Here is a 20,158-nt window from a genome sequence, read left to right on the forward strand (position 1 = left end):
TAAACTCTAATTTATATCCTTTGAAGAGCATTTAAGTGGCTTCGCGTTTATTCTACATGGCGGCAGTGTAATTTATATTATATAATTATTTACTTTTGAACGATCATATTTTACAACAATATGAAGACGGACAGTACACAGTACACCCAATTGGAATGCCTACTGAAGTATTAGTGACATCATTCCTATGATAAGGAATAAATGGTACGATCAATAGTGCCCCGTATCTATGAACATTTTTTCTGCTTATGTCAGACCTCGTGCATGCCACGTGACGAAAAAAAGCAAAGTCCAGCCTGTTGGATAAAGGTTGGTCGGCACTACGGTTGTCAAATCTCTATTGGTTGAAGATAACATTTGTCGCTTGTGTCTCAGCAGGAAAGGCACAGAAGTTGTGGATCTACATGCTACAGCTTACTGTTTCCTTAAGCAACCAAGCGAGTTATTACAAGAATGCGATTTCTGTTGAAGATCTGAAAAGGAGCGGTCAAGTAATTATAGCTGTTTTAGCCGCTAATTGACTTATCTTCTGAGCTGTGTCAGCATGTCAGAGGGAGCAACGAACACCGAGGTAAGTCAATATGTCTGTACTTTGTACTATTGGCCCCACTCTTGATATAAAACGGGAAAACATATTTCAATACATTTCAACAAAGGTTTGCATTTCCACAAGAAGCTACCGATACAAGAGTTGGCAGTAAAGAAATGTGATTTGCAGTTTAGAAAGCTCTGTACCTGTGTCCCACCCCCCCCTCCCCGGGGCGAAATCGCTAGTGATTTGGTCCCCTGCCCCCAAGACAATTTTGCCAGCGATTTCGACCCCCCCTCCCCCCCACACCAAAATCAGGTATTTGCTCGCAATCTGGAGTTTTAGCATGTTGCAAGTACACAAATTCTATACATAGTTTTCACCACTACAGTCTTTACGTTGTAACGTTGGAAGAACTGTGTTTGATTTATTCAAACGGACGAGAAGGGTTTGATTGAAGTATTCCCTGTTACTATGCCTAGCAGGATAGTACGCCTCACGTTTTGAACGCGCAAACAGTGATTGTTTGCAAGTATTGGTAGACCGCAGTCGCAGAATGCTAAACCAATGAGGTTAGAGAGAGACTATGCACTACATGTTTGTTTAGTTTGCTGTGTTATATGGTGAGCTGTATTGAATTCCGCTTTACAGTTTAAGGTCGATGTTTTTTCATTCTTTAATACCGCTGTATTTCGATACAACTCGTTGCTATTGTGGTACCCCTTACCCTTTTTGTGACTTACTGTCATCAAAACCCCACATATTATCAAGATCAGTTTACCAAACTTTAAGCCATTCGTTCAGTCTTTTCTGCTAGCATGTTGACCCCAATTCTATCATCATTTGATGCCGATAAGGTGAAGATTTATGGTCTGAAAATGTCCAAAAAATTATAGAATAGTTCTATATTCTGTATATAAAAAAATTGGAAAAAAGGCTGCAGGTAGTTGCCACTCTTCCTTCATGTCGCATTTCAAGTTAATTGGCGGCAGAATGAAATAAAAGAAACAGAATTCAGGAGAAGAAGAAAAAGAAGAAAAAAAGAAACATGACATAGCTGAATGATATATTCATGTCCCATACCTGGGATAATTTTTTTGGGGGGGGGGGGGGGGAAATCGCCAGCGATTTGATCGGGGAGGGGGATCTCCGGAGTGGGGGGGGAATCGCCGGGTGGGCGATATCGTAGCGACAAAGGATTCATTACTCATTATATAATAGGGTAATCATTTCAGAGTCCGACGAGTTCTCTCTGTACTGTAAAGTAGGTTGAATTTTACACAAGTCTACGGGTTAAATATGGACCATGGCGGATGTGTCTTGTTGGTCTGAACACAGTTTTGGAATGACATAACTTTCAAATGTTCTCATGATCTGCTTTTGCGTCGATGAATAGAAATGAATTTTGTAGAGCAATCATCTACCTCATTATTTGTTATTAGTGTTAAACTGCATTGCATGTGATTTAAAAATACATCGTCATAGCTAGATACATTGCACATCAGGTGTAATATCGTCAGCACAATTTCTCAAAACGAGAATTGTTAATTCCTAGTCTGCGTTACCAAACATAGAATTTTGTCCACTGCATTGTGATAGACATGGTGGATGTCTTGTTACCTATCTTATCCATTTTATTTGTATCACAGCGCCCCCTATGTAAAGTATATCACAGCTGTATAAACGTTGCTGTTTAACCCTCAAACCACCGTATGGGGTCAAAACTGACCCCAGGCGTATATCAACATATGCCATTTTGACATTTCGAGTCGAAAACAAAATTCCTTCTATGAGTTTGTTTGTATATATGTCTTATAACTTCTCACAAGTTTTTACCGAGATTAGCTCATTGTTGATTAAGTTATCCTAGAAAGTTTACGCATGGTCCGGTTGGGTCAAAACTGACCCCAGCAAAATCTGCACTCATATTCCCTATTGTTTGATACTTGTCATCTAGTAACATGTATGATAAGGGTTATTATGATCATAGTTACAAAATATAGTTTTTTAGAAACGTGAAAAAAAAAAAAAATTTTAATGAACGTAAAGATTAATGACGTTGCAACGTATTATGACGTCATTTATGTGATTTTATTGACGAAAACCAACAAATTGGGTATTTTCATATAACTCAAAGGTACACGATAAAACTTAAATAGAAATTATGTATGATAAACCATAATATATCCAAAGACGTTATTTGTAGATGGCAACAGGAACGACGTCAAAATGACGTCATAAAAATTATATTCATATCGTGTCGTATCGTCAAATTTGTATTGCCGGCCGCGTTTGCGTGCATTCTTTACCAATGTATAATCTAAGAATAGATTTTAAAAATACATTTGTACGTCTTTTGCGTGGAACGCGTAACGTTACATGCATCTCGCATACGTGTTCCACCATGAAAGGAGGAACAAAACGCCGCCAAAAGAAACACAACAAGATTGGCAACATAAAAAGATGTTGCCATGGCGACGGTGGTCTCTGTTAACGTTTTCGTTTTTAGCCCACATGCAAATAAGGACCTCGAATAAATCATATCAGTCGATCACCTTCTCTACCAAAATAACACAAGTTGTCCAATGTATGAAAGTCTTGTTTTCACAAAAAAAGACATCGTACCATTTCCTCATAAATTATGTAAATGAGGCCCTCTATGCAAGATTTGTGTCTAATAGTGGCCACATTTACTTAACTTCCACATGGTGCAAAAACGAAATCCCCAACATTTACATGTACCACTATGGATTTATAGTATTTTGTCATTAATCATGCAAATTAAGTATTAATTTGCATAATTGATATCTATCGATATCTATCTCTTTCTCAGTTACATATGTCATGTGTTTGAGAGTCCTATAATAGAATGCAGCTGATTTATTAACTGTCCTCATTAATTATGCAAATCAGATATTGATTTGCATAATTGGCAAATGATTATGTAAATCATCACTTAAGCTATCTACACACCAAAAATTATGATGATCCGTCATCCCCTTCTTGCGTAATTCTCTTTCAAAGTTTGAGTCAAAATCAGCTCCTGCAGTTCTAGAAAAAGCCGCTAGGGGGTCCAAATCTTCAGGACATATTTTCCTAACAAAGAGCTATCCACCACTTAAAAATCATGACTATAGTATGTTCAGAAGACGAGATTTGAAAAGTGAAAGTTCCCCTGCAGTACCATAGAAAGTCGCTAGGGGGCCCAAAATCCAATCATTACAAGATCTCTCACAGACCTACCCACCTACAAAATATGAAGACAATACATCCAGGCATTCTTGAGTTATCGTCCCATGGACTTTTACATTCCTGTACAATTCCTAGAATTCTTGCAATCTGCACACAATATAGTAAAAATTTGGCTCGCCCCTGAGGCGTCGCCAAAAACGTGGCACCTTGCGCGTACGTGATAACACGTTCTAGCTCAATATTGCAGCATTCTGGAAAACAGATTGCTTCCACGAAGTGTCATTATGATTATGGACGTGTCCATCGACATCAAATTCTACTTGTTTTACAGGAGGTAGCCATCCCAGGCTCACTGATAGAAGCAGCCCGGAATGGACATGTGGAAGTTGTGCAGCGATTACTGGAGGCTGGAGGAAAAGTGGACAAGGCTGACGAGGTAGCTTGGAATAATGGCTAACATGACATTTACCTGGTTCGTTGTTCATTTGGCAATCTTTTTTTAACCAGATATACTTTGGTACCCAATATGATCAAGGAAATATGAGCAGACTTCATGATCAATTGACTCCTACTTGCTTATAGGATGGCCGGACAGCGCTAATCGTGGCAGCCCTGGAGGGGCACGGGGAAGTTGTGCGGCAGCTGCTGAAAGGTGGAGGAGATGTAAACCAGGCCATGCAGGTATTTACAGCTGCATGGTTAAAAACAAGATCACATTTAGCATAATTGAAGACTCTCTTGTTGCACAGAACTTGCTCATTCCCGATTCTCATTCACATCAAGTTCTACTCGCTCACTCCATTCTCCTACGCAGATTCGAACCCGCGTCTTAAAACTCCACTTAGTTCGAGCTCGCACATTGTACAGAACTTGATCATTCCCGATATTCATTCTCACCATGTTCTACTGACTCACAGGACGGAGCCACTCCATTGTTCATAGCAGCCCGGAATGGACATGTGAACATTGTGCAGCAGCTGCTGAAGGCTGGAGCAGAAGTGGACAAGGATAAGAAAGTAAGATAGTTAGAAACGAGATCACATTTTAAAAAATTGTAGACTCGCTTGTTGCACAGAAGATGCTCCTTCCCGATATTCATTCACATCAAGCTCTACTCGCTCACAGGACGGAGCCACTTCATTGTTCATAGCAGCCTGGAATGGACATGTGGAAGTTGTGCAGCTGCTACTGAAGGCTGGTGCAGAAGTGAACAAGTCTCACGAGGTAAAATGGCTTTCCAAATGACATTTTTACTATATTGTGTGCAGATTGCAAGAATTCTAGGAATTGTACATAGCAGCCCTGAATGGACATGTGAAAGTTGTACAGGAGCTGTTGAAGGCTGGAGCAGAAGTGGACAAGGCTGATGATGTAGTAATGAGATAATGCCAAAAGCCATAATTATAGTCATCTATATTGTAGATAATCATGCTATGAAGAAAGCAAAACTGGATGTTAGACGGGGTGGTAGAACGACAGAAAGAAAAAGAGAGACAGTGCGCCTGCATGATTTACAAGACCTTGAGATACGATCATTTAACCAATTAAATTCTACGTGTTTACAGGACAGAGCCACATTGCTGCTGTGTGATACGTAGAAGACTTCAATACGGAACCTGTGTGAAGTGTGTGAAAGATGCAATTATATTTTTGGAATTCCAATTCTACTCGATCACAGGACGAAATCACCCCACTGTATATAGCAGCCCAGGACGGACATGTGGAAGTTGTGCAGCAGCTGCTGAAGGCTGGAGCTGAAATGGAAAAGGCTCAAAGGGTACGATGGTCACTAGCAAAATTACATGTAGCCTTACACGTTGTGAAGACTTTGCTTCGTTGTTATGAACATACATTCTGTCGTGTCAAAACCCACTCGCTCAAATGACGGGGCAAACTTAATTAAACCTAAGCTTATTCTAGTAATGCACATTGTATAGATCTTTTCCTTCCAATCGATGCATGTTGATACGATCCCATCTGTAGAAAGGAGGCAATAGTTCACTATAAATTCTACTTGCTCACAGTTTGGAGCCATTCCGCTGTCTGTGGCAGCCTTCAATGGCCATGTGGCAGTTATTCAGCAGCTGATGGATGCTGGGTCGGAAGTGGACAGGGCTCTCCCGGTATAACTTACATTTTCATACTTAACGAAAATATTGCGATCTTACTGCCTACAACGTAGACCATCGTATTCAGATCAGATCATTCTTGGACAGCAAAGGGTCTTAGTTTTTGGCGACGCCTCAGGGGCGAGCCAAATTTTTACTATATTGTGTGCAGATTGCAAGAATTCTAGGAATTGTACAGGAATGTGAAAGTCCATGGGACGATAACTCAAGAATGCCTGGATGTATTGTCTTCATATTTTGTAGGTGGGTAGGTCTGTGGGAGACCTTGTAATGATTGGATTTTGGGGCCCCTAGCGACTTTCTATGGTACTGCAGGGGAACTTTCACTTTTCAAATCTCGTCTTCTGAACATGCCATAGTCATGATTTTCAAGTGGTGGATAGCTCTTTATTAGGAAAATATGTCCTGCAGATTTGGACCCCTAGTGGCTTTTTTTGGAACAGCAGGAGCTGATTTTGACTCAAACTTTGAAAACGCAAGCAGGGGATGACGGATCATTATAATTTTTGGTGTGTAGATAGCTTAAGTGATGATTTACATAATCTTATGCCAATTATGCAAATCAATATCTGATTTGCATAATTAATGAGGACAGTTAATAAATCAGCTGCATATTATTGTAGGACTCTCAAACACATGGCATATGTAACTGAGAAAGAGATAAATATCGATAGATATCAATTATGCGAATTGATACTTAATTTGCATAATTAATGACAAAACACCATTTGGACGTTAAGTAAATGTGGCCACTATTAGACACAAATCTTGCATAGAGGGCCTCATTTACATAATTTATAAGGAAATGGTACGATATCTTTTTTTGTGAAAACAAGATTTTCATACATTGGAGTGATTGGACAACTTGTGTTATTTTGGTAGAGAAGGTGATCGACTGATATGATTTATGCGAGGTCCTTATTTGCATGTGGGCTAAAAACGAAAACGTTAACAGAGACCACCGTCGCCATGGCAACATCTTTTTATGTTGCCAATCTTGTTGTATTGGTGTGCTCTATGTATACTTTGACACATGTCTATGTGATCAAAACAGATCATCACAAGTTTTACCCCCTCACAGAACGGAGCAACACCACTGTTTCTGGCAGCCGAGAACGGACAAGTGGGAGTTGTGCAGCAGCTGTTGAAGGCTGGATCAGACGTGAACAAGGCTAAACAGGTACGACTGTGCTAATAAAGAAAAACATTCGAGTCACATCCGGAAAAAAAGTGGCATGATGTTCAAGATTTGAAATTTGGTTGACCTCATAGGCCTCATCGTTTTTAGTTATGCTACTAAAGGTGAGGCCTCTTTATTCCGGGTGCGGCCAGGAACTTTTTGATTTACCCTCGTACTATGACTGCAAAGCTAAGACGATTGGTGATATGATATACTTCGTATAAATTCATCAAATGGAATGTATTAAACCCCATATGTCTAAAAAACTATTTTATTTATCAACATCAAATTTTGCCCGGGAACAGGACGACGGAGTTACATCATTGATGATGGCAGCTCACAAGGGATATGTTGAAGTTGTGCAGGAGCTACTGAAGGCTGGAGCAGAAGTGGACACGGTTCACGAGGTAACATGGACAAATGAATGACTTGTAACGTTAAATATTGCATGTGCACCTGTTGATAAGAATATTTTTACACAGGCCTTTACCACCATATCCAACCACATTAATTTTACAGAACGGAGCCACCCCGTTGTGTATTGCAGCCCAGAATGGACATGTGGAAGTTGTGCAGCAGCTGCTGATGGCTGGAGCTGAAGCGGACAAGGCTATACTGGTTTTCGATATCATGATTGAATAGATCAAATTTGTTTAGAATCGTATTCATTCGCATTGCATAGACTTTACCTTTACAACATTTGGGGGCCCAAAAGAGTCTTTGTGTATGAAAGATAATATAATAATAATTCAATGAGGTTTTTAAGAATATTCAACCTCCTTGTTCACATCAATACTTACCCACAGGAGTATACCTCGCTATACATAGCAGCCCTGAATGGACATGTGGAAGTTGTGCAGGAGCTGCTGAAGGCTGGAGCAGACGTGGACAATGCTACACAGGTAATATAATTGCACCAGTTCAACTCTATCGAACCTCAGTCGGAAACTTCCAGTGGGTCTTTTCTTATGCATAAAACACCATAATAAATATTCACTCTTTAAGAAATTCAGGGTGAAGCAACAGTTGGAAATTAATTCAAGGATGGTTTCATATAAAAAGGAAACAAGAAAGCTTCACATCAAAAAGTAGATGACATTCGGGACTTTTCAAGATGAGAGTATTTCATGTGTTTATGATTGTCTAACATGTAGAAGGTACTTAGTTAGTCTCCAACCAGACCCAATGGATTGCAAAGACCGTATCCAACTGGCAATCCCGTATCCAAAACGTACTTCCTTTGCCAGTTCGATAGGGTCTTTATGCAACCTATAGATCTGCTTGGAGATTAGTACTTAGTACCATTATCATAGACATTGACGTAGTTGATTGTCTCAAAATGATATTTAAGTTTACTATTATGCATGTCAGTAAGAAGCAAGTATTTTCATCACAACAAATTCCATTCGCGCACAGAAGGGAGCGACCCCACTGTTCATAGCCGCCCAGAAGGGACATGCGGAAGTTGTGCAGCAGCTACTGAAAGCTGGAGCAGAAGTGGACAAGGATAAGAAGGTAAGATAGTTAGAAACGAGATCAGATTCAGCATTGTAGACTTGCACTTTGTGCAGAACGTACTTTTTCCGGGTATTGATACTTATATCATGTTCTACTCACTCACAGGACGTAGCCACTCCACTGTACACAGCAGCCATAAATGGACACGTGGAAGTTGTGCAGCAGCTGCTGAAGGCTGGAGCGGACGTGGACAAGGATACGGAGGTAAGATGGATGTGGAGACATACACTGAACGTTGTAGCCTTGCGCATTGTATAGATTTATTTAACTTATCAAAACGGAGTCCTGAGTGAAACTGAAAACTGAGAGTCATAGAATTCATTAACATCTAAATCTACTCTCACAGTTTGGGCTCACTCCACTGTACATAGCAGCCCAGAATGGATATGTGGAAGTTCTTCAGCAACTCTTGAATTCTGGAGCGAGAGTTGACAGGGGTGTGCAGGTAAATTGGTTGAACAAGAAATACAATTATGTTTCCCACACTTAAGCCGTAAGGTGGGAAATATAACCACGGTTTGTAAGCCTTTCTCATTAGGAGAAGCACATGGAATATTTATCTACTTATTAGTATACCAAGTTTAGATTACCAAAGTAAGTGACCTGTTTATTTCAAGAAGTAATTTATCAGATTGTACTGGTAAGCTACCTTGTCACGATTGAACGTTTCACTTTCCGTTGGAACATCATAGAGCATAATCCTATGCAAAGTTTGGCACAAAATGACATTTGGTCTTGGTTAAGTATCCCACGAATTTCTCCCCCAAATCGCAAGATTGCATGCAATGTTTTAATCATGGAAAATTTTAAGCAGTGTACAAAAACGTTAGAATATTTCGTTTCTCTTTCAGGGCGCTCACGATAAGATGAGTTATGAAGGTTTGACGGCTCTTCATGTTGCCTGCATGAATGGCCATTTTGAAGTTGCTCGAATCCTGATCTTGAAGAAGAAAGATGCCATCAACCATAAGGCAACGGTAAACGTCTTAAGGTCACGATGGCCTTAAATTGATATCCCTTGTGAAATCCAAGACAAACGCTCATACATTGACATTTGTTTGAAGTTTATCTAATCAATTAGCTGACATCAAGAATAAGCAATCACACACTCACATACATTAATGCCAGACTAATGGATGCAAGACAGATAGTAGATATATATAGATACGTAAATTGATAGATAGATAGATAGATAGATAGATAGATAGATAGATAGAGATATAGATATAAATATAGATATAGATATAGATAGATATCTAGATACTAGATAGATATATTTGTTGATTCATTAATTGATACTAAATAGGAACCTCAATAAACATGCGAATACTTGTTCTTGACAGCTGAATATCTTTGACTTCACCGAAGAGTACACAGATGTTACCCCTCTTCACATCGCAGCGGCATTGAATTACCTGAACATCGTGAATCTCCTTGCCAGTGCAGAAGCAGACATTGCATGTACAGGAATCGTCAAGGTATGTTGAAATTCTTTGTAAGGTCATGGCTTAATCACAATGTGTGCACAATGTAACGTTCATTCCTGGTGAATGGCTCATGTACTTCTTAAGTTCCAACTAAGTACCTGCTGAAGCTATATTCAGCTATATTCTTTGCAGTTGTCACACTCTTGTACTTTACATATACATAACTCCTGCATACAGAAAAGGACAACCACATAATTCTTTGATATAGATATCTCCCCCCTCTCTCATATCTTTGTAGTATGATTGGAAATGTTTTCTTACTTGCCTCTGATCAAATATTATTTTTTTCAGAATAAAGAAAGTGGACATACGAAAGTACAGAGTTCTTATGACGTAGCGGTGGACAGAGGCCATCACCTTACTGCTTTCACGCTCTGGAGTGCCAATCTTGGGAAGACAGCTAGCAAAGTACGTTGATATTTGGGGTTTAACTTTCCTGAACTTTCCTACACACGTGTACGTTGAGTTTGTCTAAGATATGAGGTGTCAGATCTGTGCTACCACGTTGTTTGCATCCTGTCTTGAATAAAAAACATCTGCGTGCTTATAATTCTTTCACATTCAAATGTCTTGCACATTGGGACGAAAATGGTTGTCTTGAAACTAAAACATGTGCATTATCCAAATTCCAGCAAGCTGAAGACGAGTTCCCAACAGAACTGTCTTCAAAACAGACCACCATCAAAACAAGGCAGCAGGCAGAGAAGGTAATTACGGTGTTGATTTAGAGTTACTCGACATGTCATATATACATGTCGACTTATCAATATCGAATCGATCCAATGTTGGGGATTGTGTCATACCTTTGGCTATTTGATTCAGTTGGCCGTTTGTATCCTCAGAATGTAACAATGGTATTCTATGCCCATATTCATCCTCAAAAACATCTTGAGAAGTATCATACTAGTTTTTAAAACTTTGTCTCTTAAACCGATGTTGCTTAGGATACACTAGAATCCTTCACCTTTTCCACGCTTCATACTGTTTATTGTCTCCTAAATGCAAGAAAGCATCATCCGAAAGATCATTGTCTGTGACGAACCCTATTAGTCTTTAAAACTTTTTACTGATGTTGCTCACATGTACACTATGATCCTACACGATTTTAACATTTTATACTAAAACTGGCTTCTGTCTCATATTCGTAAGGCCATCGTTCGGACCATCATCACAACAGTGCTGAGTGAGCACGTTGGGCGGAGATGGCGGGAACTCGGCCGCCGTCTGGGCATCACAGATGTTGAGTTAGACGACACCGAACGAAGGTGCAACATCAACCTGAGAGGACTGAAGGAGATGACTGTGGAGAGTCTGCAGATGTGGCTGGACAGACAGCCGTACTGGCCAAACATCTTTGACGTGTGGTGGGCACTGCAGGACATGCGGATGGGAGATGTGGCAGGTCAGTAGGAAAGCCAGAAATGGGTATATCGTTTCCTGTAGGTGGCACTGTTGAAATGAGTTATGATTGAGTGCAGTGCCACGTTGTCCTTGTCTGTCTAAAAGCGTAATTAAAAAGTTGAAAAAAATAAGACTTTTTTTTAATATCAAGACAATGTTATACGAATACCATAGGATGCCAACGCATATAGCAGAAGTACTGTCAGCGGATATTGTCTAACATAATGTCTGTATCTTGCAGATATGCTTCTGAAGGCACTCACGGATGAACGAAATCTTACTGGCGTAAAAGATGAGATTGAAGAAAACAACGAGGAAGACGACAACGACGATGGCAGAAACGAAGACCAAACCAAAGTGGCAGAAAAGAAGGAAGAGGTGAATCACTTACTATTGTTTTAGGTTTCAAGCTGTTTAATTGTTATCTTCTGGCAAAATAAATGAAATGTTGTAGAGTCGAATGAATATATATGAAACAAATCCTCATTTAATGAATACATATCCTGTGAAATGTAACATTGTTCAATCTTTCAAATTTGTACATTGAAAGGTCTCGCAGTTTTAAAAATCCATCCAATTGATGGCTTACTTTGAATTAGGTATTGTTAAATCTTGTAAGACAATCAGGTGTTCTTGTAGCGTTGCTAGCTTTTCTATTTCTCACTGATTAGTTTATAACAGGAGAATAGACTTAATGAAATAATGTTTGTGCAGTGATGATCCTTTGCCAAACTATATTTGCCAATAAGCCAACTGTTCGCATGTATCTTACTGGCAGATGAGGGAAAGCAAAGAAATGCACATTTTTCATTAATGCGTGTTTTGCACGTACCAGTTTTTAGATTGATCAATATGTTTCCTAAAGTCATATTTTCTGTGTCCCTTTTCAGACAGGAGAAGTGGTGGAAACAAGTTCCAAGTCGTTCTTTGAGAGGATCAAGGAACTGTTAACGTTCATCTCTTCACCAGGTTTGTTTGTTCTTTCATTCTTTCAATTGATGGACGTTTCCATAACTTTTTCTGTTGTGGTTTAGTAACTCATAAACTTACGTTTACTAATCTGACATGGTCAAAATGATGCCTTGATATGGTCCGATTATGAGCAGCTATGATGTTAATACATATTGTATATTAACCAGATTGAAAGTAAAAGATTTCAGGGTGAAATCTGATGCTTGCAACGTCAAGATTGATGTATCTGGGCCTTGAAGTATTTCACCACAGTTTCCGTCTTCGGGAATATTTCCTTAAAGGAAGCTCTTTGCATCGCAACTGTTTGTCGAAGATAGTACATTGTAGATGTTTGCAAAAAGAATCTAACTGCAATCCACAATTTCTAGTTTCTAATATAGTATCTCGTTGGATGAGGGACTTCGAGTTTGACGCCTTCGTGTCTGCCAACCAGCGTGACTTCTCCTGGGTGAATGAGTGGGTTCAGCAGCTGGAGTCTCCTCCCCACAACCTGAAGATCTGTGTCCATCACAGGGACTTCAAGAGCGGCGTGCCGATCTCACACAACATCGACAGGGCAGTAGCCAATAGTAGGAAGATCCTTATAGTTCTCTCCCAGAACTTCCTGTCCAGTAACTGGTGTAAAGTAGAGCTCAAGGCAGCCATAGAGAAAGAACTGAGTAGTGACAAGTACTGTGTGCTTCCCATGTTGAAGTCTGAATGTGAGATTCCTGATGAATTAGCTCATCTGACTTACCTGGACTGTAAAGATGGTACTGTTGATGTAGCCAGGTTGGCAAGTGACATCAAATCCAATGTAAAAAAAGAGGTAGCTAAAAGCGTAACTAGTTGGCCTTGATGAAATTTACTATGCAGTAACAAATAGCAAGCTACAGGACGCCATTCAAATCCAAGACCAGCTTTTAAACAGATTTTGCTTGACATTCAAAAATAGACGTTTGTCCTAAGCGTTGCATTTCTCTTTGTGATATTAGATATAGCAGCTTTGAAGAAAATATAGTATGTGTGAAGAAAAGTGTGCTCTCAGTAAATATAATATCACAAGTTGGCTAGCATGTCTGAAATAGAGAATGTACCGTGTAGTATTGGCGGCTCAATCATATGTTTTCGTGTTGAACAACCTGTTAATGTTAAGGAATTGTTGGTGAGAAACGTACAAATGTATGTACACACCTAAGTAAGGTGTCAAGTATGAGACAAGTCAGTCAATCAGTCAAGTGGTAAGAATTCAATGAAATATCTTAGCACTTAAACTTTCTAAGAACGAGGTAGAAGAGGATTGGCATAGTAACAAGCATTCGAAAGAAAATAAAGGCTTTGACTTGACTTGACTTGTAAATATAAGGAATGTTGTAGTGACAATTAGACTCGTGCATAGAACTAATTTTGGCCTTTATCATCATACCTGTCTGTTACAATTCTCAAAACGCCTGTTTTCAGTATAGGAATGTAAATTTATCTTTCTCTTTGAAGTTCAGCAAAGAATTTCATGATTTGTAAGCTGGTGTTCATGACAGAATCCATATGTGTTACAAATGTAATTCCATGAATATATCTATACTCTTGTCACTAATGAATGTGTTTGTAACATGTTTTCATTGTCAATATATGATATAGCTTTGGTGGTCAAGCCATCATTCTGTATGTTCATTGAGCCATATCCTGTTGAACATCATGAAATATACAAGCATGTAAATAGCCTTAAATTCACATTAGAAAATGGTGGCATCTGGTAGTACTGGTAATAATTTCAGATTGACGACAAGTAGTAAATTCACAATAGAAAATGGTGGCATCTGGTAGTACTGGTAATAATTTGAGATAGACGGCAAGTAGGGATAATGTCATTTGCAAAATCATAAACGTTTGTGATTTTCTTATATCTTTTCTTGTTGTAGCTGAATTTTCAATATCATTATTGCATTTGGAAGGTTGTGCTCTAGATCTATTGTGAATTTAATTTAACGTTAAAGCCACTATTGTGACGCTAACATGCAATGTGATGAACCATTCTCTTGTTTCTGCCTCATTTCTGTTATCGTTAATGCTACTATGGGTAATTTGCAATCTATTCGAATACCAAAATATTGTAGTGTATCATATTTTCACCCTTTCACGACCAATTTGACGATAAGGCCGCGTTTCCAAGATGATACGAACCAATATATACGACCCAATACATGCCTTAAGTCTTTCACAATATGTCCCTTTGTTTCCTTTGTGCTAATCTTTAAGTGACTTAGCCTAAACGTGATATGTGATATAACGCTGTGCAAAATAAATGAGGGAAATTTCGCTGAAGTTCAGTGTCTCCCGACAACAGCTATGATATGGTGATTCTGAACGATAAATTAAAAAGACCATACTGACACCAAGAGGCAATTCACCATGATTGATTTTATATAACGATCGATAACATGTGTAAGGCCTTTGTATTGGGTATAGGGGGCGCTGTGGCACACATTAGAATGCTAATGACGAACTCACTGTATTTTCGGTAGCACTCTACACATATTTTATCATATTTGCATTAGGCAACTAGATCATTTTATACATATTTCTTATAGACTACTATGATCACTTCGGATGTGAGAGAGAAGTGAGTCTATTTTTGTTCGAAAGCTTATGTTCTCCAAGCAGAGGTTTCGGTCGTGGGCAGCGATTTATTTTATTCTTCCAATGAAATAAATCACAGCCATTTCTAGCCCTCGACTAAAAGCTCCGCATATAAAAAGTTTACAACTCATGTTGTGGGCTTGGCGCGGCTGAAAGAACAAAGTATATATTGTCCATAGTCCAAGGTACGTCCAGGTGGACAATTGATGACCCATGTACAAGTTTCGGATTTTATCGGTAGTGTGACTTAACGCTACCGATAAATACGTCAGCGTGACCTTTACTACTAATTTGCCCTCCCCCTAGTAGTCCTGTGATACATTATTTGTACTATCATCACTTATGAACATATAAAGGAGTCCTCATTGTCATTACCCTCAGATGTCCTGAATATTTCGCTTTGAACTATGACAATAAACCGTCTGCCAATTTTTAGATTCCAGACCTCCACCAGTGTTCAAATGGACATTTATTGCCCAACAGCATTTATAACAATTTAAATCTATCTCTGTTTTGAAGCACATTAAGATATAGGATCGCAAATTATCTAAAGTAGTAGTAACAATAACTTCAAGACAAACAATGACATATTTCAGCGATTACATTTTATTGCATACAAGCATACAAGCCACAGAAATATTTGATTATGGATTCAACAATGGAATAAAGCTATGGAAGAAATCTTAAAACTAGGTCACAAAATTACTCGTGCAAAAGGTATATGGAAGAATTATTGAGAACATAAATTGAAAGTCAATAAGATATCAAGGATGAAGCAGATTCTTTAAACTATTAGTATTACATCAGATGGGAGCTCTTATATTGTAACAGATGTCTACATTGTTTTCATATTTTACGTTAATTCACATGGTACTTCTCAATGGATGTATGTCGCATTAATGTTTCGTAGCTGATACTAGCGGTTCTATATTAAAAAAAAAATATTTACATATATATCATTGGTCAAAGAGTACACATATCTATTGAACGTTATTGACAGAGACTAGTATAGGGTTAATCCTACCAATTAAATCAGCTATCAAATTAGAACTCTCTTAAGACAGCTTCAGAAAAATGATAAAGTTTACTAGATGGGGAATCATGGCGGACAATCGTAATGACTAAAAAAGCTAAATTTCTAAAAACACAGAGCCCTTCTCTCAAATTTTGATAGTAATATTATACATAGATTCCTCCATCATTATCCAACAACTAAATGTCTTTTCAAAATAAAGAGCTGCTTAGAACTATCGTGATAGTTTTCCTACTTGTTACATGGATGCGTTATGACCTCTTGCATGCATCACATTGCAAAACAATAAAAGATTGTACGTACATTGGAATGTTTGTCGTTTTAATACCTAGATCCTAATAATATTGATTATTCATTGATGGAAAATGGAAAACGCAATCAAATAGGGAACATTACTAGCCTATAACTGAGTTGCTAATAGTACATGGTAGCCATGGATCTCTTGACATGCTTGTAAATTTGTCACACTATGGCTAACTGAAAGAGCACCCTCCTTTGTACAAACAGTGTCTTTGTTGTGAGACTTTCTTGACACATCTTTAAAACAACAAGCCACTGACTATCATTACAGCATTCCTAAACCTTGATAAGTTCGGAACGACCAGAATGCATTAGTAGATATTAGCAATTAGCTTCTTGTTTTGTCATCAAACTAGGCTAAAACGTCTGATTCCTCAAAAGAAATATCTCAACTAGAAATGTTTTTGAAAATTGTGTCCTACAGTCACCTACTCTGTTCATGTGTTTCCTCTATGGTGAACTGGCTAAGCTTGTTCTCTTTTTCACTTGCCAACCTGGTTACATGAGCTAACTCATCAGCAATATCACACTCAGACTTCAACATCGGAAGCACACAGTACTTGTCGCTACTCAGCTCTTTCTCTATGGCCGCCTTGTCCTTGAGCTCGACCGTACACCAGTTACTGGCCAGAAAGTTCTGTGAGAGAACTATGGAAATCTTCCTACTGTTATTTGTGTGTCGGCTTCTACGATGAACTTGCTAAGCTTGTTCTCTTTTTCACTTCGGATCTGATGTCACTTGCCAACCTGGTTACATCAACAGTACCATATCTACAGTCCAGGTAAGTCAGATGAGCTAACTCCTCAGGAATCTCGCACTCAGACTTCAACATGGGAAGCACACAGTACTTGTCACTACTCAGTTCTTTCTCTATTGCTGCCTTGAGCTCAACCTTACACCAGTTACTGGACAGAAAGTTCTGGGAGAGAACTATGAGGATCTTCCTACTGTTGGCCACTGCCCAGTCGATGTTGTGTGAGATCGGCACGCCGCTCTTGAAGTCCCTGTGATGGACACAGATCCTCAGGTTGTGGGGAGGAGACTCCAGCTGCTGAACCCACTCATTCACCCAGGAGAAGTCACGCTGGTTGGCCGACACGAAGGCGTCAAACCGGAACTTCCTCAGCCAACGAAACACTGTGGTAATACCAGGAATGGAAGACTTTCAGTTAGATATCATGACTGCCATATCCAAGCTGTACCATCTAGTTTCCTCCATCCCGTACTTGTTGAGCGTTTGGAGCATGCTACATGTTGATAATGCAAACAATACATTTTTTGACGTTGTTAAAATTCGGTGTACTGTACCTTCTATAGATCATCTCTTAATATTTTTAAGCAAAATTTTCTTGTGATTTGATGTTCACCATAACAGTCAATTACCTACTTATGTTGATTACTCTACATATCTAATGATAGCCCACTTGGCTGCGTCTTCGAAAGTCTCTAGCAGTGGAACAAGTAAGAATCTCCAATACAAACCTGGTGTGGAGATGAATAGTTGCTGGAATCTTTTGAAGAAAGACTTGTGAACTGTTTGAGCACTAGCTCCAACCTGAAAAATACACAACTGTTTCAAACTCATTGTGTGTGCGCATATCTTTGAAAAAAATGGCACAGGGTTTGATAAAAACATGATTAACGTTAACACACAAATGGAAAATGTTTTGTTAATAGTTTTCGCTTTTGTGAACAAGTCGAAAACAACTTAAACCTGTTAGGGCACGTCTGTATTCATTTATAACCATGATGAGTCAATCTGAATCACCCATATTTCTTTTTTTACCAATAGCGAAGTTCTCACCACGCTGTTTTCAACAGCTTAAAACTATTGTTCACAGACGAAACATATTTACACTTTTATCTTCCTTCTTTTCTTCCGCGTCTTCCACGTGTTCCACGTTTTCGTCGTCTCTCTCCTCAACATCATCTGTCACGTTGGCAAGAGTTCGCTCTGCAATCAATTTCTCCAAAACTAGATCTGCAATATACGAGGTGTTGGAATGCAGATCAGAAATTTACAAGCTATCAATTACAGTCGATAGAATGGTGGTGACAAAAAGATTGATGTTAGACGTCGTTTAACTGACCTGCCACATTTGCCATCCGCATATCCTGCAGTGCCCACCACACGTCAAAGATGTTCGGCCAGTACAGCTGTCTGTCCAACCACATCAGCAGACTCTCTACAGTCATCTCCTTCAGCCCTCTCAGGTTGATGTTGCACCTACGCTCGATGTCGTCCAACTCAATATCTGTGATGCCCAGACGACGGCCGAGTTCCCGCCATCTCCGTCCAACGTGCTCACTCAGGACAGTTGTAATGATGGTCCGAACGATGGCCTTAAGAATAAGAAGAAGAGACAAAAACAGTTTTAGAACAAAATGTTGAAAACTTAAGTGATCATAGTGTACATATGACCAACATCAGTAAAAGACTCGAAGATACAAAAAAAGACTAGCAAAGTAAGTCAAGCATGGCATCTTCATGTATATATTACGTGATTGACAAGAATTGTCTCTAGGTACAGACAGATAGTATTTCACAACTACCTTCAATTCCAATCAGCTTGGGGTATTTTTAGAACAATTAGAACTACTTTGCAGTAATGGAACAGTAATGCAGTAAAAACTTCTTCCTCAGCCTCGATTACATTGTTGACTATTCTAGTGGGACCACACGTACCTGCTCTGTTTGCCGCCTTGCTTCTATGGTGGCCCGGTATGCTGACAGCTCCGCCGGAAACTCGTGTCCAGATTGCTGCGATATAGATGAAACAATCACTTTGTTTAGTATCAAGACAAGCTTTTTACGGATTTTTCAGACGAGATGAAGTTGCCTTACTTTCTAGTATGACCTCTAAAAGAATCGTTCATTTATTGCGCAGTTTCCAATATTAATTCTAATGTAAAAGTTCAGTTGAAGTATGGCTCATGTACCATGGCATCAAATCAAATGCACTGAACACTAAAATTTACTCGTATACCCATTTCGATAGAACAAATGTGTGAAATCCATTTCTCTGAATGATGTCTGACGTTCGGGAAGAATAGTATGACAATATACCGATTTCTTTCATGTAAGAGACTTATCTGTTGTAGACGTAGTAATTGTACTGCTATGCGGCCGAAGGGCTATAGAATACGCCGTAATGATGTGTCAAGGACTTTGACTTATATATAATATAAGAGTAAAAGTACTTCTTAAAAACAGGTTCGAAATTCAAGTTTAAACATTCTTTACCAACGCTTCAAAGTTTTTAATGAAAACATTGCCATACTTTGCTAGCTGTATTTGTTTCATTGGCACTCCACAGCGTGTAAGCAGCAAGTTCGTGACTGAACCCCATAGCAACATCATAGGGACTGACCACTTCCTCCACAGCCTCTCCATCCTAAAAAAAAATCAAAGTGGAATAGTATACATAACATCTGTAAACCTCATGCCTTTATTTGAGATACTTAATATGTTTGTGTATTCACTATCTATTTATTCTTTGTATTATTGATATAATTTCGATTCACCTTGTTTGACCAAGCATTTAGTTGTTTATCTATTGTTATGTTGACCACTTGACACCCCTCATCTCGACCTCTATGAAAAGCGGCCCTGAAGGCCGATTAGAGCATATTCCGAGAATAAATAAAGGCACAAACAAACAAATATGTTTCCTTCACGAAATGAAAATATTTTAAATTGAAATGATACTATCGCAAGTGAAATGGGTCGGAGTCGAACTGGGAACATGCCTCTTTTGCCCACCAAATCATCGAGCTATGTAAAATACATCGGTTCGGAA

The 20,158-nt window shown here is 39.0% G+C and overlaps 2 protein-coding genes across 2 annotated transcripts; one reads left to right on the top strand and one right to left on the bottom strand.

Annotated features, from left to right (window-relative positions):
- The first annotated feature begins 544 nt into the window (after positions 1–544).
- LOC136438395 (ankyrin repeat domain-containing protein 50-like) lies at positions 545–14,420 on the top strand. The gene is made up of 22 exons (XM_066433165.1): positions 545–571; positions 4,053–4,157; positions 4,304–4,402; positions 4,639–4,737; positions 4,847–4,945; positions 5,400–5,498; positions 5,746–5,844; positions 6,905–7,030; positions 7,336–7,437; positions 7,550–7,648; positions 7,837–7,932; positions 8,447–8,545; positions 8,654–8,752; positions 8,895–8,993; positions 9,400–9,525; positions 9,892–10,026; positions 10,327–10,443; positions 10,668–10,742; positions 11,185–11,437; positions 11,678–11,814; positions 12,327–12,405; positions 12,777–14,420. The coding sequence occupies exons 1-22, from the start codon at positions 545–547 to the stop codon at positions 13,244–13,246; spliced, it is 2,739 nt and encodes a 912-aa protein (XP_066289262.1). The 3' UTR covers positions 13,247–14,420.
- A 1,187-nt stretch (positions 14,421–15,607) lies between these two features.
- On the bottom strand, positions 15,608–19,467 carry LOC136437874 (uncharacterized). The gene is made up of 5 exons (XM_066432445.1): positions 19,045–19,467; positions 18,449–18,701; positions 18,215–18,339; positions 17,841–17,913; positions 15,608–17,495 (listed from the first exon to the last, which is right to left on the bottom strand). Exons 2-5 carry the CDS (start codon positions 18,552–18,554, stop codon positions 17,044–17,046), a joined length of 756 nt encoding a protein of 251 aa, XP_066288542.1. The 5' UTR covers positions 18,555–18,701; positions 19,045–19,467; the 3' UTR covers positions 15,608–17,043.
- Between the last annotated feature and the right edge of the window lie 691 nt (positions 19,468–20,158).

Source organism: Branchiostoma lanceolatum, chromosome 7 (genome assembly GCF_035083965.1).
Source record: "Branchiostoma lanceolatum isolate klBraLanc5 chromosome 7, klBraLanc5.hap2, whole genome shotgun sequence".
Taxonomy (NCBI): domain Eukaryota; kingdom Metazoa; phylum Chordata; class Leptocardii; order Amphioxiformes; family Branchiostomatidae; genus Branchiostoma; species Branchiostoma lanceolatum.